General features: G+C 36.2%; 1 protein-coding gene across 4 annotated transcripts in view; it reads left to right on the plus strand.

Annotated features, from left to right (window-relative positions):
* BRD1 (bromodomain containing 1) overlaps positions 1 to 20122 on the plus strand; it is a 66818-nt gene extending 46696 nt beyond the window's left edge. For 3 of the 4 annotated variants that reach the window (XM_050895763.1, XM_050895780.1, XM_050895772.1), the window contains exons 9-13: positions 6143 to 6278; positions 7561 to 7688; positions 13244 to 13353; positions 15743 to 15897; positions 18723 to 20122. In XM_050895763.1, the coding sequence (XP_050751720.1) occupies positions 6143 to 6278; positions 7561 to 7688; positions 13244 to 13353; positions 15743 to 15897; positions 18723 to 18906 (713 nt within the window). In that variant the 3' untranslated portion in view covers positions 18907 to 20122. Of the gene's footprint in view, positions 1 to 1189; positions 1232 to 6142; positions 6279 to 7560; positions 7689 to 13243; positions 13354 to 15742; positions 15898 to 18722 lie in introns of those variants that run through there. The other variant, XM_050895788.1, reaches the window with a different exon arrangement.
* The last annotated feature ends 5599 nt before the right edge of the window (positions 20123 to 25721 follow it).

Raw genomic sequence — 25721 nt, forward strand, 5'->3', positions numbered from 1 at the left:
TTTGAAACTCCTCCACTAGTGTTGCCTCCCACTTGTATGTTTTAAAATGTCTTGAACAATCCTACTGTACAGTGATCCTATTGTTGTAGTGCACAGAGCAACAGACAATCCTTATCTTGTGGAAGCTGTAGTTATTAAATGTTGATTAGTTTTCCTTTCTGTTGTGCAATTCAGATTCAGCTGTTTTAGCAGACTCTCATCTGATTAGCCAGAGACACTTCTTATTCCCAGATTTCGAAGAAAATTAGTAGTTACAGGATGAATTCTTAAGCATTCTTTTGAAACATATCAAACTTTGACTATTCGATCAGCCACCAAATTGTATTCATTATGTGTTACTTAAACCGACAAAGATGAAATTTTTCTGTTTAGGATCTTGAAAGCTGCTGCTGTTTAGTGTGTAGGTGCCACGTCATGGGCTCACACTGAGCTTTCTTTGCTATCTTTGGCCATGACCAAATTTTAAGCAAGTTTTAAAAGCTTTATTTCCAAGGGGACTCTTTACACCAAACTTTATCATCTTTGTGAGTAACTGGCTCCCATTTTGTCTGCATACTGAAGACTGTTCTAAGAACTGTAAACTTTGATTTGCTCAGATATTCATCTGTATTCTGAAAAGAAGGATTGTGTCTAATATTCTTACTGCACTCCAGAATTTATTGTTGGAAGTAGACATTTATAGGGTTACTCTAAGGTTCACTTTTTAAAAATTTTGTGGATGCCTTCCTATTGCTGCAATACGCCCATTTTCAAGGTTTGCGTATTTAAGAATACAGTAGCTTCTGATTATTTATTAATAACACGTAAAGTGTTCCTTTATCCTGTCTGTGCATACCTGTGTATATAAATCCTCTTAAATTAGGGTCATCACCCTTCTTACTCTTACTGGAGGGATTTTTAGATACATTTCAAAACCACGTTCTTGATGCGTATCATGCACGTGGAGGTTGTATTCTATGCTTTCAATGCCTTGCATATATTTTCTTTTTCAAGAAAGAGGACTGAATCAAAGTGAAACTTTTAATCTAGTTTTGCCCCTTTTGAAACTTTAGCTGAGTATTAGTGTTAGAATACGTGGAACACTTCTATCATTCTCACTGTCTCTGGACGCTGCTGTAAGGATGGCTTATTTATTTGAAAGCTCTGTTTCCTTTCAGAGAGACTTAATGGCTTTTTCACTGTCTTCCAGGTTCTCATATTAACTAATATCATGCTGGGTATTTATCTCTTTGGATCCTAATTATTTTCTGTTATCCTCAACATGGAATGGAATTCAATTAAATGATCATTTTGGAACGCAGAAAGACAATTACATTTGACGTAATTATTTTGGATCATGTTGGAGACACCAGCCATCCTTAAAACAAAAAAAAAATATGAACACTGTTGGAGGAAGTCTTGACATATATGAAACTATGCTCTTCATTCAATATATTGCCCCATTTCCGTAAGTTATAAAGTTGTACATGTTGTAGTATATGTGACACAAATGGGTCGCAGATTTTTACCAGTCCCAGCGTTCTTATTCCCAGAACATTCTTTGTGAGAGCAGATTAGTTAAGAATGTTCCACCTCCATCCTCTTCCCTTCCCCCCAAACCAGTCTAATCTTCCTTGGAGAAGTAAAGCATACAAAAAAATGTTTTACCTATTTTTCTGCATTTATGTAGTTTTAATAAAATACACATTTTTCTTTTATATATATATAAAAATAAAAATGAAGACTAACGTCACTGGTGCTGGGTAAGTGCACAAATCAGGACTTGATTAGTCCTTGCTTGGTAAAATGAACCTAAACAGTGTTATGTAAGTGCTGGTGCACTGTGTGCAGTCGTTTTTTGAATGCTCTGTTTTTTAGTGGCTGAAATTATTTAATGGCTTTCATTATTTCTCAGCTTTTCAGCTGTGGTTTTAATACAGCACTTCATCTTACATTTGGATATGCTTGGGTTTGCATCAAGCTATGAATAATAAAGTTTTAATTGCTTTAGAATAATTCTGTACAAGTTCTGCTTCTTTATTTTTGTTTCAGCAGAACTACAAGATGTGATTACAGTCTGAAAGGCACAATTCTGTATTCTGTGGCAGCATTTTGTACATTCACGGAGCATGCTGCTCCTTGGACTATCCTGAGTTTTCCTCTCATTTTTTCCAAACTTCTGCTGTCTTTCAAGAGTTACCTTTTCCTCCTTCCATTAATTTGGTGTGGGTAACAAGATTCTAACTTGCTTGATGTAGGTAGTCAGTGAAAGTTTTAATTGCAGTTTAAGAGCAAACTGCTACTGTTGAGAAAAAGTTGAAACTTTCCCTGATAAATACAATTTTCAAGGCAGTGAGAAACCTGTGAAAAAGTATCGAGCTGGTAATCTTTGGCTTTTTTTTCTTCTTATTTTACAGTTGTTTGTTAGTGTTTCTTTATTTTTAAAATGATTATGTGTGTTATGCCATGATTGACATGGCAGTACACTTTCTATGTAAATTGAAGTCTAGAGCTGAAGATTGGAAATGGCGATAACCCTGCATTTAAGATTGATAGCAGACTTCACTATTTGTGAATTCCCTTTTTTTAATGAAAAAAGTTGAGTTCTGCCTGTGAGAGTGGACTGCTTTTTTGAAGAAACTTAAGAACAGAGGGGAAAATCCACTAACGAAAGGTTTTAGTTTGATGTTTGGGATTTTTTTTGACGGGGGATGTTCTCAATCAAGGGTGTTGGTGAGGTGGTATGTGTAAGTTCAGTACTTGACCGAATAAAGTTCCTCTCCATGACTGTAGAGAAAGCTCATTTGATCTAACAAAATCATGAGCTTTTGGAAAATGTAAATGGCTCAGAGAAGTTTGTTGCAAGCTTACCCAGGCTACTGATCCGCAAAAGCAGGATGAGTTACTTCTCCCATGGATTTTCTTTATTTGACCTTCTTAGTAATATCTTTTGAGCCAATAAAATGCAAATTCCTTAAAGCAAAGGGGATCTTCTTTAATCTCGCTTATTCTAGTAGCTGCAGGAGATTGGATGTTTCTTGATTCATGGGAGAAAGAGTTTTATAATGATCTAAAAAAACAAATTCCCAGTTACGGCATATAAATGTAGTATATCTGTTTATTTTTTGCACATCGGTGATACCATAAAGCACTGAAATTTTATTGCCTGGATTTTTCTGGCAAGTTACAAGGTTGCTTTTGGGAACTGCTGCATCTGTGACTAGATATGAGTGTGTTTTGTTTAAGCATTGAGATCTTCCTTTCTTAAAATAATGCCTATTCCATATAATTTCTGAAAGTGGACTGTATAAACTTGCGTCTCGTGGATTGCGTGAGCTCATGTCATTCAGGGCTTGATATTCAGGAAAATAACTCCTGCTGATAGTCTGCATGTTCTTCGGTTTTCATACTTCCACAAGCAAGAGAGAAATGTGTTTGAGAAGCTCTAAATTCTTTTGCACTTTAATATTCCTTATTTGTCAGAAAAGTTGGGTTGTTTTCCGCTGTTAGTAACCATTCTACAGATTTAAAAAACTTTGCTTACTGTAATCTTAAACACCTACATTAGTGAATTGGGTCATTGAACTCTTAATGTAGGTTATGTTTAAACTAGTATAAGACTGGACTACCGCTGCAGAGAGCTGTCTCCATTGCTATAGTTGCATGTTTCTCATGCATCCCTTGTTTCTCAACATCAGCAATCGAGCAATCACATGGTTGCTTTGCCCAGCGCATTGCTGAAAACTAGGTCGTTAGCATGACCACGTATTTCTTGGTACTGACATGATGGCGATGAGGAGAAACCATTGCAAGGGACTGAGAGTGCCAAAATGTCTATTTCAGCGGCAGCACAATCATAAACTGATTGAAACAATCAAAATTTGAAGCTACTCCCTAATTTTTTTTGTCCTGGATATACATACAGAACCAGTGTACATAGAGATACGTAGCCGAATCATATTTGGCATACATATGGTTAAACATTTTATACGTACTCTTACAAGAATAAACAGGTATTTCCTTCCACTTTCTCAGTTCACTGGGAACCTGAACTGTGCTCTGGTTCTGGTAGCAATAATTACTTGATCTGTCTTTTAAATTTAAAATTTAATCTGTGATGTAACTTGTTTCTGCTGATAGCTGATTTATATTAGCTAGATGCAGAATGATAACTTGAGTAATGTGTCTCTGGCTTGTGGCAGGATGAAAACAAAACAGTTTCTACACCTCACTTGAAAAATAGGTCTGACAGAATATCTAAGAATAAAAAATAGTTATTTGCAGAGGCCTAAGAGATCTCCTTTTTATCTTTGCAGAATGTTTTTTCAGCTTTTCAGATGCTGTGTGAAGTGTACTGTGATAGTTTATAGGGGAATTTAAGCTTTCTCATAAAACATGTTTTGACAGGTCTTTCAGCATAGTCTAGGACTGAACTCCTTCTTAATCTCCAGCTATTTGTACTGACTTGCTGAGAATGAGAACAAGATTAATCAATAGCATGTAGTTTGGTGCTTGAACACTCAAGACAATGCTACCTGTATCGTGTTTTTCCTTGTGTAGGAAATCAAAGGCAAATATAGGAGTTACAAAACAGACACTCTTAAATGAATGTTCTGCAATGTCAACTAAATGACAATGAAAGAGAATGCTTGTCTGTAAATCTTTCAGACTATTGAATAAATCCTCCTTTTTCTCTTAAAAATCTAAAATTGTGTTGATCATCCAAATGGAAGGTCTCCTGGGGGTGGAGGGGGAAATCCCTTAAATCACTGTATGGAAATACCTTGAAATACGACTGGATTGTACAAAGTAACTTGCTAAGCTCAAGTTCCTTAGTTGTCAGCCTTCTTCGCAGAAGTCTTCGTAGCAAACAGACTGGAAGAATTAGAACTTAATAAAGGGAGTTCTGCCATAATTGTCTTATAGTATAATGCTCTATGGAGAGGCACGTGAAGTTACATTAGCTTATTTGACTATGTCTGAATGAACAAAGATCATGATGACCTTTAAGACTGCTAATACGATGGCTGGGATGAGTAGCTCTTTCTTGCATTATGAGAAGCATGCTGGTCATATGCGTTAAGTAAAAACTTTAAGTCATTGTAAGGAAATAAGTGTGGTCAGAATTGAATTTGTGTTAAAATTTTGTTCTCTTCGCAGTCTACAGCTTGCAGTAGCTGATTGCAGGCTAGTGCCATTGTCTTTAGCCAGTTCATTTCTGTTGATACTCTTGAGTCTCTGTTGGATTCTTTCTTTTTTAGTTCTAATTTCCTCCACGCCCCCCCCCCCCCCCCCCCCCCCCCCCCCCCCGGGAAAGTCTTCAGAACACTATCTTAAACCTCTTCATTTGTCTCTCTAATCAAATATGGAAATGGCTTAACAAGAAGTATACTGTTTGTGAATTAGCAAACCCAGAGCAGGATTGGTGGCAGCCCATCAAATCAGTAGCTTGTAATATAAAAGCCTTTTTTACATTTTCATTACAATTATGAAATTAAAATATAATATCTTTGGACTTATATAAACTTGTGCCAAGGGAAGGATAGTCAAAAATAGTAATGTGCATATTATTGATTGTTGATCACAGAAAACAGACATGATAGTGTCACTCTGAATTTACTAAAACGGAGAGACTTTCAGGAAGAACTAGATAGCATCAGGAGGGAATCCCTGCCACTTTTTACTTCCAGTGTTTGAAAAGGATTTTCAGTATTCCTTGACTTATGGTTGTAACATTGTATTCAAATGAGTCTTGTGTTGACTTGGTAAATCTGCCTGGTTTGTAACGTTTTGGTTTTTTCTTTTTTTTTTCTTGTTTTTTCTACCCAGCTTCTGCAGCCTGACTGTCTTAATAGTTGGAAACATTACATACAAAGACTGATTTGATATTCCATTTGACATTTCCCATATTATAATCTTCACCTTTTTTTATGTTGCCTAAATTTCCATCCTATCTTTAAAATCGGGACAACAGGAACCTCCTATTTATAATACTGTGTTTTGAAATTAAATATTTTGTTAATGTTCATGTTCTTTCTTTTTCGCCACATCAAAATACTTGAAGTACAGAACAATAATGATAAAATGTGTGAATACAAAAAGTTGTTAATGAAAATGGTGTGGTTTCCAGTTTGATGCAGTTTATTTTTGTGTTGTGCTGTAGGTCTGTCAAATGGTTTTGGAGATGGAAGTAAAGAGAGAGCATTAGATGATACTCCGGGAAGAAAAGTTGAACCTCGTCGCCGCTGTGCATCAGAATCTAGTATTTCATCTAGTAACAGTCTTTTGTGTAACTCAAGGTAAAACTGCAAATCTGAAATATAAATTTGAGACTGAATATATCAGTTTTCTATACTGCTTGTGACCCACATTGGAGGGTTGCATAAATATTAGAAAAAAGAGTACATTTCAGTTTTCTCAGTTGTGTGTCAAAGCTGAGACACCTTTCAGGATTGCTAGTATTCTTTTGTTGAATTCAGGCTATTGCAGATCTGGGCAGTTACACTTTATACTTGACTATACCCTTGCTCTGTATAGATACATACACGTTTGTGCATATAGTATCCTAATTACCTTCTTGATCCTGAATACTAAAAATGGGTGTGTTTATTTTGGTGAGGGGAGGAGAGAAGCAATTTCCAAAGCAGAGTCTTGTACACAGGGAAGGTAAATTCAGTAGCTGTGGAACTGTAGATAATCAGTCTGTGATTTGGATTACTGGCTAGTTGCTGCAGTGATGATAGTACCTGTATACCAACTATTGACCTTCTCTTTGTGAAGTCTGTTGTTAAAGATAGGGCTGTCAGAATGGTCACCTCTGCTACCATTGATAAATATTTCTTCATCACCAATGGTGCACGTCTTCCAAAAGCACACTAATCTCTGGGTAAAAGGTAGCTGTCTCCAGTCCTGGGCTATGAGGATGGGGCACACAGGAGTAAAGGTTAAATCTGTTACAGAAAAAAATGAGGCTTTATTCATGCGTTCAGGATTGGTATTAAACTGTTTAAGGGAATGGTGTTAATGCACTCATGTCAAACAGGCTTTCAGAAACAAAGAGAATTTAGTATTGCATCTCTTGTAATATATTGAGGATTTGATCTAGAATACTTGCTGTTCAGATTCTGTGATCTCTTAAAGAAAACTCAAGTGTGCAGAGAACAAATTTCCCATTTTGTGTATAGACATTCCACAATTGTAAGACTTGAATTTGTAGTGAAAAATGAAAGAGAAAATAATTGTGTTTCCTATGTAGTGGAACTGTGGGAGCAGAGAGAACACATTTTCATTTGGCCAGTATCCAGTGTAACACTGGAGACAAAGCAGCTTCTCTCATTTGCGCCTCTATAACCTGTTGCTTACTGTTTGTCTTTTGCTGATAACCAGGCAATTCTGTGCATGAAAATAATCTGGGTTTTTGGCTTTTATGTTGTTGTTTGTGTTTGTTACATAAAATTTATTATAGCTTGCTGCTCTGATTTTACTGTGTACTGATGAATTTTAAATTCTTTTTCAAAGTCTTGATTTATAGTGAACAATGTTAATTATCAAGTAATGGTTTTAATATCAATACTTTTGCAGTTTCAGCCTACCGAAGTGTGGTAAAGGTAAACCTGCACTTATACGAAGACACACACTGGAAGACCGAAGTGAATTGATATCATGTATTGAAAATGGAAACTATGCCAAAGCAGCAAGAATTGCAGCTGGTAACTATAAATAATTGTGTTCTTAATAATACTGTATAACTATAATTTTGTCCATTTATTTGACAGATTCTAGCATTCTTGTTTTTGCTGCTGAAATACATTAAGCATTCTGAAAGTGGTGTTGATAGCATTGCAGAAACTACAGGTGTCTGCTTTTGACTCTTTGAAGTCTTTGAAGAGAACAGTAGCTGATTTTGTTTCTTTGATTAATAAGTGGTATTTAAAGTGATCAAGCTACTCTAGTAATACAAGCAAAACTTGGCCTGAAGGACTATTTGTGGTTCTGCCAATATTTTTCTTTGTTGAGCTTTTTGATTTAGGGTTTACTCCTCATACACTGTTCTGCATAAACGTATTGACAGATGGGTAAGACATGGTCTGCTTTGATTCAGGAAAAGTTTGAAATTGGAAAGAAGTGGAAATTTCTAGGAATGTACAGGATAGTTACCAAATCTTAGGGAAATAACTATGTTATGTTGATATATTTTCCACCTGTTTCAATATTTTAATTGCACTACAAGATTTAAGTAGGTCATCTCTTCTGTAAGTAGAACTGTGTTTGTATAATGCAGTGCTCGCACACTGAAGTTAGGCATCAGCCTTGCAGTGTCTAGCAGGCCTGTCTTTAGTTTGACCTTACAACTCTTCTCCCCCTCATCCTGGGTGTTACTTGTCCACGCCTCTTTCGTGTCTTTCGTGTGCTTTGATCTGACTCTGTTTGCCTTAGGCTGTTCTTTCCTCCCTGTATGATCAGTTTTGTTTTTCTTTCTTGCAGCTAATCTGTTTTCAGCTACTGCTTCGTTACTCTCAGGTTTAGTATCTTTATTATCTGTATGGTAACCTTTTATACAGGACTTAACCTTTTCTGTTTGCTTTTCTTACTCTGTCCTGGGTAGTCTTATATTTAATGCTTTCCACTTAGAATTCTTGTACCTGTTTTTTCAGAACTCTCCTTGATCTCTCTCAATTCTGTCTCTGTTCTCAGACAGATTCTACAGCTGCCTAAGAGGAGGAACAAATTACATTTAACAGCATTGTTTTATATATTACTATATATTCTGTCTAATTTAAGCTCTTTTGGCTGCCTTCTGCACCCTGTTACCTCAGCAGATCAAGAAGAGGAAATAAGTAGGAGTGAAGGGAAAACTGCTGCTTACATTCTGTGCATAACTGGAATTTTACCATGATTTACTTCTATTAGTAAAATCCCAGATTTTAGAAAGAAACTTTAAATAAAGGGTTGTTCATTCTTGGCAAAATGTCTCAGACAGTTCTGTTTGATGGAGTATATATGCTTTAGAAACAAACACAGTGCTTACAGTTATGCTGTCTTTAGGTCCAAGGAATATCTTGTGTCTGTTCACAAGATGCTGTCTCAGAACCTATGGTATGTTGTAATACTGCAATTATGATGGGATGCAGTTTTGCATTGACTAATGGCCATAATCATTGTAATGGACACACGCTGAAATATGTTGGTCCGAACGCAAACAATGTTACAAGAATGCTATTGAAATCACAAAGCCAAGTGTGCAAGTTAGGACATGCTGTTTTTTATAATATTGCTGCCATGTTCAGCATTTTTGACTTGTGAGGCTGAGGTATGGTTTAGAACCAGGTCTACTCAGTGTACTGGACAAGTTAAGACTATTATGGAACAATATGTTCTATATTGAAATATGAAGATTATATTGAGATATAAATACAGAGAATGAATTAAAGTTTCAAAAGTAACTCAGAGTTCTGTCGAATTTTGGGGGCTTGGACTTGTAAGCTTAATAGGGTTTTCTTGGTTTTCAAATAGAATTATCTGTATGTAACAGCTTGTTGTCCTTGGTGTGCGAGAGCACTGGTAGACGAATAGACATGTGCTATGAGTGGTTTTCTTTAATAGCTGCTGTATCCAGAGATGTGCTGAGGTTTGTAGGCCTTGGATTCCTTTATAGGGTCAGGAAGTTGCTGCGCCAAAGTGGCAACGTGTTCTTCTGCCTGTCCCTCCTGAACCTTGCCTAATCCTTTTGCCTGGCTATTCCTTGTTCCCTGATCCAAGATTCTTACGTAGCTCTCCTGTTATCTGGGCTCTCTCATGCTTTTTGTCCCAGTTTTCAATTCTTTGTCCCCATCTTTCTCCAGCCAGTTGGTCCACCTTGTCAGAATTTTTTTTTTTCCTCAGTAAGTCTTAGTGATGGTATTTTTTCCAGCAGTGTCTAGATGCTGTCTTTTCCTTGGTCACATCAGATTGGTGAGCAAGAGTGGGCAGGAGCCAGGTTGTAGGGGAACATTTTGCTCTGTTTGACTCAAATAGCTTTCCCCTCTGCATGGTCTTAATTTCAACAGGTAACATTGACAGCAAAGAGAACACTTTGTCCAGCCAAGAGTTACATAGTAAAAGGAAAGTCTCGATTTATCATTTGTGCTAAAGAATGATCCATCTGTGCTGCAGATACCACAGCTACCTCTTGGGTGGCAGTAGTTTTGGAGCTTAAATATGCTCAGTGTCAGTGGATTGGTCTGCAGATTTAGGTGTTAGAATCAAAGTTTCCTCCATGTAATTTAAAAAAAGAAAAAAAAAAGAGGAAAACACTGTGCAGTATTAATCTGGTCATCTTTCAGTAAAACAGACTTTCCTGTTTGTGGCTGAAGTTTCTGGTTTAAAATAAAATTGGCCTATGAAGAGCTCACATTCCTTGCTGAAAGCTATGCTGATACTAGGTTTGAAGTTTGTAGCTCTGTTTTTGAAGGCAGAAGTGCCTTAAAGTTTTAAGGCTTGTGATGCTGGCACCTAATGGGTGTTTTGCTCAACTTCCCACAAAAAATTAAACGCCTTTACTCTACTATGAGAATGATACTGAAAAAACCACTAGTTGTTCTAAAAATATTGTAAGAAGTAAAAAGTCTGTAAGGGGAGGAAAAGTATAATGAGACATCCTTATCTTTACCCTAAACTATGTAGGATCTTAAGTCTGGTTTGTGGTATTTTGGTACTGTTGGTTTTCAGCTAGTGAGAGTACTGTTATTTAATATCTTTAGCAGTACGTTGTCCTGACTGCTAACTTAAATTCATTGTCTCTCATAGCTTGAGGAAATAAAGGGGGTTTTATGTTGTAGAAGAAAACTAGTAACCATATGTCCTAGTGTAGTAACCCCCTATCACCACACGGAATAAATTCTGACTAGGAAAAATTCTGAGACTCTTCTCTACTGTGTATACACCTGAGAAGTCTCTGAGGGAATCTGGCTGCATGCATACTGTCAGATTGTGTATGACCTACTCAGCATTAAAATACCATTTTCTTTGTTTCATATCAACTCTGCAGCTGAGAATAACGTAGGTTTCTTTTCTTTTCTTCTTAGCTGCCCTGAAGAAGAGGACTTGTACTGTTTTTATGTACCAGATACAGTTCTATATATATTTTTCAAAATAGTCTGTGTGTGAAGGATACATTAATCTAAACCTTCATAACTCTTTCTAACTGGTGTGTGAATACTTAACATACTGGTATTAATACAGCAGAGAAATAAAGAAGTTGCCTAAATGGCTTCTTCTGTTGTGTTAGCAATTGCTCTGACTTTTTTATTCTGAGATACTACCAAAATGGTTCATCTGGATTTAACGTGTCTTTCCATAATATCCAGTATTTTATGTATTCAGCTATACTCTTAGAAGTATAAGAATGCCTGTATGTATTATATTTATGTATGTTATATGTTTATAAATCTGAAGAATATTATTATGGCTTTTAATAAGAAAGTGAAGAATGTCCTAGAATGACCTCTCCAAAAATATACAGACAGGAACAAATAAACAAACTAGTAGATAGATTTAGTAACTGTTTTTCCAAGGTTATGTAGTTCAGTAAGAAATAGCGTAAATAACATAAATTATTTTCATGGTTTTGTATAATGGAATCCACTAATTAAAGATCTCCTCTGTAAAGCCTGCTGGGATTGATGGCAAAGATCGCTGTTTTCTTTAGGAGACTTATTCAAGGTCTTAAAGACACTGGAACAATTGCATTTGTTTCTCTTTCTCCTATGATACCCACACCTGTAATAGAACCTTTAACAACTTTTAGCTTCAAAAACATCTAACGTCTTCGTTATGCTGTGGTGGCAGGTTATTATGAACTATGGCATTTTGATAACTGATGTTACATAGTTGTGAATCTCTAAAGTTAGACTTCCCAATGAAGTGTTTTCTTGAAATGTTGATACCGTTATAGATTAAAAATAAATTATAATTGAATGAATTAGCTGACAATGGATCTAGAATATGTTGTGGAGAATGATTGACCTCTTTTGGTTTTTGGGGTTTTTTTTGTTTGGTTTTTTTTTTTGGTGATCACCTTAAACGGTTTTTCCTTGCTATTTCTACTCTTAGAAGGTCTGACGCCACGTTTTTTTCCAGTACTTTTCCGTGATGTTGAGATAGAATGTATCTCTACATGCCACATTTCATTATAAATAAGCATTGCCCATTTTAAATGGGAGCATATGGGGAAGAATTGAGGAATAAATTTGTATTTTGTCAAGTAGAGAGCTACTTCTATCAAGTATTGCCTTACTGCTAAAAAAAAGTGAGCCTCTGAACTGTATTTTGGTACCACGTTTCCCCATACAAGAAGTGCCGCCTCATCGTTACAGGTTGTGAACTTCCCTTACCTTCTTCCTACTTTTTCCATGCCCAGTTCCATCTTGAGGGGATAACTCACTGTCTTCTGCCCAGTCTCTTGACCATATCCCTGTGTGTCTAGGGGGCAATTGCAGTTCTGGTTGACTGAAAGACTTAAATCTGTCTCATGCTTCAATCCAGTGGTGAGCAACAGAGAAGAAAACGGAGGATTCTGGTAGAAGCAAGCAGTAACATAAACTCAGTTTTCTGTTATGCTGCCTCCTGAGAAAGAAGAAACCACTACTGCAGCTGCTTCCTTGAACCCTGTTGGTCTTTTTGAACTTTGCTGCAGGAAAGAGCTGGACAGAGAGACCAAGAAGGCTGATTAAAAATAAATAAATAAATGGAAATTAAAATGCAGATTAGAACTTATGCATGAGAATAGAAAGGTATACCAGACAAGCATTGTCAATTTTCAGGTGCTAATCCTACTATGGATATCCAACACTTTGGAAACATACCATGCAATTTGCATCTTCCATACCATTATCTCTTTGACACGATTGTTGTCGTAGTTTCAAAAGAAACTGGTTATTTGGAGTATCATAATTTTCTGTTTTGTTTTGAGGTTTTTCAAAGGGAAAGGATTATTAGAATTTGGCAAACACTTGCTTTCTGAGAACTAAGGTGTTTCAAGATACACTGTTTCTAGAAGTGTCTAAAAACTTGTTCTTTATCTGTAGGCTTGGATTAAAGTACTAGTATCATTTAAAGAGCTGTTATGAACATTACCTGCTTTTTATTGGTATGTGCATGAAAGGTGGTATTGGTATTTGGATTCTAATGATCATGAGCTATTGATGAGGAAACAACTGCAGAAGATTTATCTGAGGTTTCATTCTTTAATGTTTTAATTTTATATTTGATTATTATTTGTTCTTAGAAGTTGGGCATAGCAGTATGTGGATTTCAACTGATGCTGCAACGTCTGTTCTTGAGCCTCTAAAAGTAGTATGGGCCAAATGCAGTGGATATCCCTCTTACCCAGCTCTGGTAAGTACACAGCTTCCCGTCAGTACACTAGTGATACTGTTTCTGGTCTGAAAATATCAGTGTGTTAAGGTAATTGATAAATTCCCATTCAGTTGAATAAAGATGTATTATTCTGCCCTCTACCATGCATCCAGTTTTTAAAATTATTGCAATATCAGATGTTGAGTCAATAATCTCTACTATCCTACCCATCTTTTGAGATGTGCAATACCTGTTGTTGTGGTTTAACCCCGGCTGGCAACTAAGCACCACACAGCTGCTCGCTCACTCCCCCCCAGTGGGATGGGGGAGAGAATCGGAAGAGTAAAAGTGAGAAAACTTGTGGGTTGAGATAAAGACAGTTTAATAGGTAAAGCAAAAGCTGCACACTCAAGCAAAGCAAAACAAGGGATTCATTCACCACTTCCCACCAGCAGGCAGGTGTTCAGCCCATTTCCAGGAAAGCAGGGCTCCACCACACGTAACGGTTACTTGGGAAGACAAATGCCATCACTCCGAATGTCCCTCCCTTCCTTCTTCCCTCAGCTTTACATGCTAAGCATGACATCATGTGGTATGGAATATTCCTTTGGTCAGTTGGGGTCAGCTGCCCCAGCTGTGTCCCCTCCCAACTTCTTGTGCACCCCCAGCCCACTCGCTGGTGGGGTGGTGTCAGAAGCAGAAAAGGCCTTGACTCTGTGTAAGCGCTGCTTAGCAATAACGAAAACATCCCTGTGTTATCAACACTGTTTCCAGCACAAATCCAAAACATAGCCCCATACTAGCTACTATGAAGAAAATTAACTCTATGCCAGCCAAAACCAGCACAGCTGTCTCAGTAGTCTTTGTTTGTGCAATATATATTATTGTTTAAAGGATCAACTGAATAAGCATTTGACAGACATCTTGTTAGTGTTGGAACTGTAAGATATTTTTCTGCTGCAAAATGAGTATAAAAATACTCTTGATTCTGCAGTTCATGAAAGAAACAAAAAACTTGGTAGAGTCAGAATAAATTGAATGATTGTATCCAGTTGTGAATGATATACTGGAAACTTAAAGCTGTTGTGCCCCTGTTATTTTAGGAGAAATACACACAGTTCTACTTAAATCAAAGCGTGCAGAGAAAATGATGTTGATAAAGTGTTTGGCTTCAGGCATTTGGGGTTATAGAAACGGTTCATACACTATGGCTTGATTTATATAATAGACTGGACAGTCATGACTGTTTTAATATATGTGTGCTGGGGACATCAGGAAATGTAATCATACAGAGTCAGGTTAAGACCTGCGGAGGTGAGATTCAGAGCACTTGAGTTTAAGTGCCCTCTGTGGGTGACTCAAACACCGTTGAGTCAGATGCTGAAAATTTGATAATTTGATTGTCTCTTGAATGGTGGTAGCACTTTAGTGTTAGATTAAAGCTGATTATGACCGAAGGGCTCCTTTTCTGCCCACTCCTTTATGTCAGCACTGGTGTTTCTCTTGAGTGTGTGCTGGATTGATTGAGGAGTTAAACCTCAGTCAAGAGAAGAAAGTTCTCCTGATTTCCACAAACTCCTCATAGTGTTAGCTTTCTGTTGATTTAGTTCCCATAGTCAGTTTACTGTGGATTAAGATTGGTGCCAGTGTGGATGCTAGAAAAACAAGAGGAGTTTGTAGGGTAGGAGGTGGGTGGAACAGGCATGGAGTAGCATAACCCCTCTTTGGTGGAAGCTGAGCACTTGATAATGCTGTGATCTGCCTATAAAGGAGTTTTTCCATCAGCCTGATCAGTTTAACGTTAGCAGCATCTTCCCCCCCTCCCCCCCCCCCCCACCTTTGTTTAGAAAGAATTTGTGACTGTAACTGCATGTTTTGCTGAAAACGGAGTCATTAAATTGGATATGCAAGATATTTCAAAGTGACTTCTGATTTCTTTTTTTCTATTTGGGTTTTTTTGCTTGTTTGGATGGTTTTGCTCCATATTTTGAACGTGGGGCTTGTATTTTGCAGAAATAAAAAATATTCATACCTTAACAAAGGTTGTTTCTTTAAGGTATCTGAAATTCAAAACCCAATATTTGAGGCCAGTTATGGCTTTCAGAAATCCTGGTTCAACTTTCTCATTCTGAAACCTGCTTGTCAGTCTGCAAAGTTGTACTAAATGAAATTCAGAAGTGACTTTAAGAACTGATATAGGTGAAAAATGCTCTACAGATTGTTTTTTCAGTTAAATTCACTGCTGTGCCTCCACTATGCCTATTCAGCTTCTGTCAAGAAGTTATGTAAATGTGTAACACAAATCCACTTTATATGCAGTGGCTGTTTAGTTTATGATTCTTTTCCCATTAACTTTATTTGTAATACCTCCTTAAAATAAATTATGTAGTTTTAAAAATTAGGAACCGTCCTTTCTTCTCTTTTATAGATTATTGACCCTAAGATGCCTCGTGTTGCTGGCCATCACAACGGTGTTACTATACCAGTGCCACCTCTGGATGTACTGAAAATTGGAGAACAAATGCAGACCAAATCAGACGAGAAACTATTCTTAGTACTATTTTTTGACAATAAAAGAAGTTGGTATGTTATTCAAATGTATTGTTTGATGCAGTGACTTAAAATTTTAAAAGCCTGTACCTTTAGTCTAAAAGAAAATTGAAACGTTATCTTTCCATGGATATCTTTCCTATGGAAGATACCAACCGTAATGTTAAAATTTCATATTTGAGTCTGTTCTTGGACCAAGGCATATCATCACTGAAAGATACCTTTTTATTGACGGTTCGGAAGAAAATAATATAAGCTGTTAAATAGTCTTTTGGTTTGATTTACAAGCTGGTTTCATTTATTGACCTGATAAAATTGCTTCTTTGGCTAAACAGATTTTTTTAAAGGTAATAGTCTTCAGTATTTATCTGTATCAGCCTTCATCATTGCTTTCTGAATGACAACACTTTTTTTCCCCTCAGTCTGCTCAAGTGCATTTTCTTTAAATTTTTAACCTCTCTAGTTAAATGCTTTATTAACACTCTCATTTGAAGTTCTTAGCCCTTTCTAAATTTTTTTTGTGAAACCTTCCCTTTTTCCATTTCTTTCAGTATCAGCAATATGCTGTGTGGAGCCTGAAAGGATAATTCACACAATAAAACATTCTCTTCCCCTTCCACTAGCTCTCTCTTTTTTTTTTTTTTTTTTTTTTTTTTTTTTTTTTTTTTTTTAGTTAGGGGTTTTTTGGTGTATTTTTGTTTGGTAGGGTTTTTTTGTCTTGCCAGATATGGAAGATTTTCATCTACCTTTCTTTCTTCCTTTCATCAAATCATGTATTTCTTTCCTGTGTTCTTCTTAATCCCTCTGCTCTATGGGTTTCCACACAGGTCAAGCTAGCTTTAAATCTTTTTAGATCTCAGTTTTACTCTTGAATTTGCTTACACTTTCAGATATCATTTTCCTCTTTATCTGATTATATGTGATGTCTAGAAATGCTGCCATTCTCCTCACTCTGTCCCAGTACACTATCACTTAAATAACTTCTTGCCTGAAATTTAGAACTGATGTTTGCTTCTCTGTCCCCGTACATCCTTTGGCATAATCACGATTCTTTGGCTTGTTCTCTCTGTTATTCTTTTCTTAATTAGTTGGTACTTCTTCATGATCATCTTTGTTCAGTTGCGCAGGATTCCATGAGATCCTACATTCTTCTGGCTTTGTTCATGGAGAACATCCAAATTTAAACATATTCAGTATTCTGTTTTTCATTTTTCTGTTATTGGTATCACAAGTGTAATGCATGCTCTCCCTAGCCACTTTCTGAATAATTGCTGTGATTGCTTCTTGATCTTGGGAGTCCTTTGCAGCTTAAACCTTTCTGATTTGTCGCCATATGCAGGTGGTCCTAAATCTTGCAAATATTGTGCAAAGCTGTCTCTAACGGGTACTCTGCATAGATGGACAGGAAAGGCTAAATACTTTTCCAGCCCCTTTCCCCTCCTCCCATCCATTGCCACCCCCCCAACTTTTTTTGGTAACGGTTCTTTTATCCTGATTATTTTGGCCATTTTGGCACTCATCACTCTAACTTGCTTTTGTCTCTCTTTCTCCTGAACCCATGTCTATGATTTTCATTCACTTGCGGGGTATATGTCATCTTCAGTCCATGATACCAGCTTCTATCACCTATGGATTACCTTTTCAGATAGTCATATTTGTTTCTTCTCCTTCGCCGCTTGCATCTGGAGGACTTGGCAAGCTTTCTGTTAAAAATACCTTCTTGAAACTTCCCTCTGATCTGTATTAAAACTGATAATGGTGAGACTGCTGCTTATCATGCTGATGTTGTTATTCTTTACTGTTCTGTCTGTATCCTTGTACTGACTCTTTACATTTTTTTGGTTTCAGTGTGTGTGCTCAGTACAATAGGGTTGTAGTTTAGAGTGCTTTAATAAAAAAATAATATTTCAAGAAACGATTTTATTCAGTTAAAAAAAATCTTTTAATGAAATGTTTTGTATCAGACTTTACTGTCTGATTTGCAGTTGGTTTGGCTCCAAATGGACTCCTAAACTGAAGTTTTTAAACAGAAGCATGGCTTCTGCCATTTGCAGGGTTGGGATTGCAGACTACAATAACATAGTTTAGTAGATATTCATTAGTTTACCTGATTTTTCTTTTCCGTATTACCTGTAAGTTAAGAAAACAGGATTAAGATAAACATTTATGGAAATGAAGTAAATTTACTTCATACTTTTTAATTAAATATTTAGAATGCTTTTCCTTTAACTAGAAGAATGGGGTGTAGGGCTTTTTTCATTGTCACTCCTCTATGCCCAGCAATTAATGATATTCATGGAGCTTAAAAAAAAAAAAAAAAAAAGTACTCTGAATACTGAGTTAGTGGGATTTCATACTGCAGGGTGAAAGCATACTAAGCAGAACTTCCTTGACAGTTTAGCATTCCCCATAAAGACCAAATTGAGATGTCTTAAATGTAAGGCAAAAATTCATCATCTGCAAATTCCTTGTAATAATGGAAATGAAAGAATGAGGAGAAACCATACTGTCAAGTGAATCTTGAGCCACGTTCATTGTTAGTTGCTGCTGCCTATTCTTAAACTAAACTGCATCAGTATTTCATGCTAATTTTTTTCAGTTGATTCTTAATATCGATCATTAAGTATCATTGAATTGGAATGTATTCTTTGTTTTGTGGAAGAGGCTTTCTTAATATTTCATGTTCTCAAAATATTTAAGGCAAGTAAGTACTATCTTAAGAGGAATTTTATCGCTTTATTTAAGATGGTGAAGCTGATCTGCTATATGAGAAACACAATGTAGCAGCCCTGACGTTACTGGACAAACTTCTTGATTTTATTCTATATTTAACATACTTGTTTTACCCTTTCTTACAGGCAGTGGCTTCCCAAATCCAAAATGGTTCCCCTTGGGATAGATGAGACCATAGACAAGTTAAAAATGATGGAAGGACGTAACTCAAGCATACGAAAAGCAGTAAGAATTGCTTTTGATCGTGCTATGAATCACCTGAGTAGAGTCCATGGAGAACCAGTCAGTGACTTCAGTGATATTGACTAACAGAGATTCTACCAAGGCATGAAAAATACCACACAGAGTTGAACTCTAGTAATGAACCTTTTTGTCTAAAAGAATGTATTGAAGATACCACCCCTTAATTGTTGGTTCAGTGGCTGAGTTCTGCAAACTTGAAATAGTTGAGCAATTCTTCTAAATCACCATTGCCATATTGATTAATGATTTTATCGTGTTGTAGTTTGGAGGATTTTCCACTAAACCTGTTAAAATGTCTTGTTAATAGTGTTCATAATTGTACATAAATGTATATTCAACACTTAACTTATTCTGATTTTAGAAGTAGCTCTTTAATTCCTTTTATAATTTTGCTGGGGAGGGAGTTGGTTTTTGTTTCCATGCTTTTTACTTTTTTTTTTCCTTTCTTTCTGAGGTTGTTACCTAAGCACCATCTTCCAGCTTAAGGTGTTTGATGGATCTTAAAGCCTAATATCAAAATGGCATCAAATATATGTTTGCCTAAATCATATACAATATGGTGCTGCTTGTATCATTTCTTCCTTGGTCTGTAGCTTCTGAAAAAGACTTCTGAATGTTTGTGTAAATCATTGCTCTTTGCACAAAGTACCACATATTTAAGATTGATGTAAATTTACAATTACAAATATGTATTTTAAGAAAGGAAGTTGCATTATTTTGGAGGGTACTTTGTGAGAAAGACATCAAGAAAAAAATTATACTATGTACATCACTTGCAAATCGCCAAAAACACTCCATTGTTGCCCAAAATAACTTAAGATTGTTTTTTGTTTTAAACAAACCTGGCTTAAAGCCTGCAAGCACATTATTTCTTTCAAAACCGTATCCCATTTATCTCCCATTGATTTAATTTTGTTGATATGTGTGCCTCCCTGTGTTTTATTTATTGTAGAAAATGTATTAATTTGCTTTATAATGAAAAATAAAATTGACAAATATATTGATATGCATTTTTATACAGGCACATGAGAAGACAACTTGCTTTGGGAGAAAAATGTATTGGAAATTGTATAAAATAACTTGATGGTTTGTGTGTAATTTGATTTTTTTTTTTTTTTGTAACTTGTAATCTTTTGTTTCCAATGAGGGGATTTATGTAACTTTTAATTTAGAACACTTTGGTAGCAATAGAACCTTTGGATACATTTTTGTATGGTACATGTGATGTATATAGAATTAGTACTTTATTTTTATTTTTAAGAAGTAAAGCATTATGTTTGGGCAGGGGGAAGAAGGAGGGTGGGTTTCCAGAACTGCATTTTTATATTAAAAAGAAAAAAAATAAAGTCAAGATATTGATTGTTGTAGCTACTTTATTCCTACCTTCACTGAGATACTGAATTTGTAACAATGAAAATGGCAAGGTATGTTTGCAATGTGATTTATAATGACTCCATTATTTATAAATGCACTGTGTTTGAACTCTTTTGCAGTGATATCTTAAATACTGTACCAAGTTATATAATATGAAACACCAAATAATGCATATGAATGCACGAAGTATTTATGCCCAGCTTTTTTATAAAGGATTAGCAAATACAGCAAAACCAATACTTTTTAAATCTTTTTTTAAAACTTCATTGAATAGCATACTTCATTGTTAAACCTGCTTGAATCTTTATTTTAAAGGGACAATTACTTTTTAAATAGTTTTTAATGTTTTTATTCTCTATTGTTTGTAATACCCCCTTAGAAGCTTGAAATAAAATTTCTTTCTCAACTGTTAATTTTGTCCTGAATTTAGCCCCTGAGATTTTGCTGTAGTGCCCATTTTCTTACTCCATGACCGAGCTGTTACAGAGGCGCTAGTTCAAGAACCTGATTGTTTTCTTGCTGTGGCATGCAGTATCGTCCTTATTGAGCCCTCTGCATGGTAGGTGTTCTAGCTAGCTACACTAGCTGAGACCAGTTGCCTATAATGGACTCTAATAATTACGGAGATGAGTTGGATAAATTTCACAAATGATCAAGCAAATCGTTTTCTCAGTCTTGACAGTAAACACAGCTTTAAGGGGAGTAGCGATGGAAGGTATCCTCTAAGGACCATCATTGACGTGCACTGCTGTGATAGAAACAACAGCCACATCAGGTAGAAAAATAAAAGGAAAATGTGGTTGTTTGCCTTAAATAGAATTTCTGTGTAATGACTTCAAGGATCGGCCATATAACCATGCTCATCTTTCAAGGGAGCGGAGCTTAATTTGTGCAATACTGAGACAGCAGAACCACTTGTCATCTGTTAGGACTGCCTCTTAAGAGTCTTCAAAACAAGAGCCTGCATCAGATTTTATTTCAGACTTGTTCCACCAAATATACTCAAATTTGTTGTGTGTGAAACTGGATAATGATTGACAGCCTCATTCTGGCAAGCAGAGAAGATGTTTTTTTTAGATCTGTCAGACCTTGGAAAGCTGAAATTACAGTTACAATAGGAGTTGGAAGATGATAATTTGGTACTTGTATGATAAGAATTTTGATATCTGTAAAGTATGAAGTCCCAGTAAAAAAAAAAATACAGTTGCAAAATGATTCATTAGAAGGCTTCCCAAGTTCTCAACTGCTTCTGATGGTGGCAACATAGGAGGGGGAAAAAAGAGCTTTTTTGAAAACAAAAGCAGAGCATTAATTTCATTATTCTGTAACAAATTGTTTAATCACATCTTCAGTGAAAGCTTTAGGTTGAATTTTGCTCAGACTTCGAAGTTTCATTTTCTGGCTTTTATCTTCAGAGACAGCTCCATCAGTTCTTGGAGAAGGTAAATTTGCTGCCTTCATCTTACAGGTGTCTGTATGCACTTAAGAGAATTCTAAGCTGGAAAACTGTACTGATTAAAAGAAGCCTGTTAAGCATCCTAACGAACCACACTGCATATTCTTTTGATGAAACTGGCATGAAAGGCTACGTTGGGTTTTTTTTGTATAGTGATGGAAACTCCCAGGAATTCCTCCGAGATACTGTCTGAGGGGAGGTTGCAGCAGGGGCTACGGCTGTTACCGTACTCTCTTACGCCAAAGTCAAGTATCATCCAGTGGCTCTTCAGATTGGGTTAAAGTCTAAAATAATTTGTCAGACTTGTTGGTCTTCAGTGTGACTTGTGTGTTCTATGGGATTTCATATTAGGAAAGGAAGTCCGAGCTCCAAAACGGCTTTATTTCCAAATTCTAGGGCCTAACCAGGTACAGTAGTCGGAATATGTGCATATCAGAATGTGCTTCACTACATTCTAGACCAATTTCTTCTATGATGCTGTTAATAACTGTAACATAGAGTGGAAATTAGTATTCTAGTGGAGAAAGAAAAAAAAGGAATGCTACATTGTATCTTACCCATTTCTTGGGGAGTGTTACAGCACTGAATACAGGGTGTAGGTTTGCATATTCACTACTCCGTTCTGGTACGATCATTTCCTGCTAATAAAGTGTGAGACACCTGGATCAGAAGCTGAAAGTAAGTTAAAATCTGTCTTCTCTTGTATTAAAATGTGAGAAATCATGTTATAAATATTTAGGGAAAAAATGTGGATAATTACTTTTTTTAAAAAAACAGTTTGTATTTGTTACCAAACTCAGTGATTTTTTGAATGTTTGTTGATTGTGATTTTGTATTTTTTACACTAGAGGGAGCAATACACACAGACCATCAACATTCAGAAAATAAATATTTAATATTTTCTTTTCAAAATGCTGCTATTAAAACTTTCTGCGGGTAAGCAGTCTTTTCTGCTTCTAGTATTTGTAGTCTATCAAAAGTAGCTTTCTCTGTTCTCGCAAGTGGGCTGTTTTGGGAATGCTTATGTTTAACTGTAGAGCTAGTACATAGAACAACAGCTCCGGATTTTCTGGCTCTCTTACTTTGTGTCTAATTGCTAGTGACAGGCGAGTTACTTTTTACACTGTTTTATTTAGCTGTTGATTTTCTTTTCACAGGTGTACTGCTATGGGTGCATTCTATAGTGTTATAAACAGAAAATGACTCGGAGCTGCTTGCTGCTAGTAATGCAGTGCAAGTCAAACATGCAGCAATTATCAACAAAAATATTCAAGTTTGGAGGTGAAGGTGTGAGATGAGACAATTGTGCTGTCCTGCAGGCTGGCGAAGGAAGGTTGTCTTGAGGATATTCACAAGGGAATTAAATAAACCTAGCTCTGACGTGTGATCGTGTGGGTAAAGGTTGTTATCTATATAAAGAAAACACTTCTTTTTTTTTTTTTTTTTTTTTTTGCCCTGTAAGTCTATAACACAAATATAGAAGTGAAATGTAAATGGAGGAAGCATTTACTGTCCACATTCTACTTAACACCTTTTGGTTATCTTGTTCACATTTTTGTGTACCATCATTCAGTTGTTATGACTTACCTATTTTGTCAGTTCTTCCTTGAAAGATTTATTTCCTCTAAAACTTCTCTTATGAGGTAGAAAAAGAGTAAATTCAAGCTAATAAAGTTTGAAAATACTCTTTTGGAATAGCATGAAATTGATAAATAAGCTTTTTTAAACTTTTTTTGGAAATTAGTATTTGATGGGAGGGGACTGTAAATGTATCTGCCTACTTATTCAGCTTGCTTTTATTGCCTGTGCACAGAAACTGCTATCAAATCTCTGCCAGTCAGGGAGGAAAATGCAAGACCTCAGCAGCTGTACTTTAAGGTCATTCAAGATCCTTTTCGATTGTTTCCGTAGTGTTAAAAATTTAACACTGCAGTGACTGCAGTCACCCCGTTCTATGTCTGAGTGTACAAAGAGGTCTGCGGTAATGTGAATCATTTGCATGTCCAGTCTTCTGATTGCTCATCTTTATAAAATGAGCCTAAGTATTGATACTACTTTTCCCATCTGCCCCATTAACCTGCATTTTAGCACATTTTTGATCTTGCCTAAGCTGTCTGGAGCCATTCTCCATTGTAAAGGGCTTCACTTTGTGAACCCTAGGGAGATGTAACTCTATTCTCTGTTCAACTTGTCTGGCAACAGCCCCAAGTAACAAAGATTTGGTTTAGCCTAAGAAGATGGGTTAGGAGAGCTCCCACCTCTTCCTCATCTATGTTCAGTTATCATGTCCTTCACTCCTCCATACTTGGCTCTATGAGGATGGGAATTTTCACATTCTTATAGCATAAAACAAAACAGAAAAATCTTATCTAAATACATGGAAAATACTAGGAGGACAAAGGAAAGTCGATGCCTGTCATTTTAATGGGAAAACAGAGTTGCTAATAGATGATGCAAAGATGATGAAGGATTAGAGTTGCTGTGATTGATTTCTTTGCTTCATTCTTCACAGAGTTGTTTTGAGATTATGACAGTTCATTTTTTCGTACTCCTAGTCCTTGATAAAAAGAAATTGATAATATTTTCCTTACCTAATTATTCTTTAGGGCTGTAGGAGCTTGATGCTAATACTCAAGTAGATGGAGAACTACAGGAAGAACATTAGCAATGTTTGTCAATGAGGAACTATAGAAAAATATTAACAATTTTCACCATGAACTCATGAAGGACTTTGGGGCTTTCTAAAGAACTGGAGAAGTGCTAAAGTAGTGTCTTAATTTAAAAAGGGGGATTTGGAGAATTGTCCACCAGTCTTGCTAAAGATGAAGCCGCTGCAAGGACATGGTGAGAGAAGCACTGGTGGCTGGATTTTAGGTGGAAAGGTAGCAGCTGAGAGATCAGCAGAGAGAGGGCAACAGTATTTTACTACTTTCCTACTTGGACACAAATTATGTGGATTTATAAGCAGTTAAAGGTTATAGAGAACTTAATTTTTAGTCAATTTCAAAATATTTATTACTTGTGTAGGATAGGATAACAGTCCTAATGGTGGATAAAAGGGGAAGTAACAGTTGGAATTACTTTTGACCTCACCAATGCTTTTGAACTTCTTCATCATCACAAGAAAAATACCACCTAGAACAAACAGGTTTTTTGAAAAACAGCAGTTCACAAAGTAATTGTCAATAATTTGATGTGAAACTGGGGGAACATTTTCAATAGTCTGCCTTTTGGGTCTGCATATTAGTAAATAGTATTTAATACTTTCATGCTAAATAGCACTGCAAAACTCTTAAATGCTAGTCTAGATTTTTTTTGTGTGTATCTACATCTAGGTTTTGAATGAACTTTTATTTTGCTTTAGTAGTTCTTTGGCTCATACTTTGCTTACTACTTGGTGTGACTTTTCTATCTGTGATACGGACATCCCAGAATTAGTTTTTGTACAGACTGACATGTAGACTTCACTGAACTAGCCATAAAACGTGCTTGAATACCAGTAGGGTATTTTTTTCCCCCAGCACAGGGGGAACTTGGAATTAAAGACATGTTATTTGTCCAAACCAGGACAAGATGATGCATTTGGGCAGCAGTTCCTTTAGAAAGTAAAGACCTGTATTAAAAGTGTCTTTTTTTCCTTTCAGTGGAAATAGTTGTCTGTGCACAAGGAAAATGAGTCTTACAAGATAAACAGAAAGCAAGTAAAACTACAGTCAGGTTGTACATGAACTTAACTAGCAATCTAAATTTTATGCCTTTTCTATAACTCCCATATTTATGATGGTGCAACTGAGTAGTCCGTAATTTATGTATTTTAGAAGAAAAGTGAAATTGAAGTTACTCCTCTGCACTGCTGCCAGATGATGATTATGGGGAGAATGTATACAAAATGCCGGTAAGATGCTGATGAAGCATGAAGATCAATTTTTCAGATTAACTTCGTCAAATAATTTGAACCAAGCTAATCTAATTTGCTGCATAATAGTCTGCTTCTTTTCACAGATGTTTATTTCTTCTGAAAATGTCTAATACAGTACTTGTCAGCAGGTGT

The sequence above is a fragment of the Gymnogyps californianus genome, chromosome 1 (assembly GCF_018139145.2).
Source record: "Gymnogyps californianus isolate 813 chromosome 1, ASM1813914v2, whole genome shotgun sequence".
Lineage (NCBI taxonomy): Eukaryota > Metazoa > Chordata > Aves > Accipitriformes > Cathartidae > Gymnogyps > Gymnogyps californianus.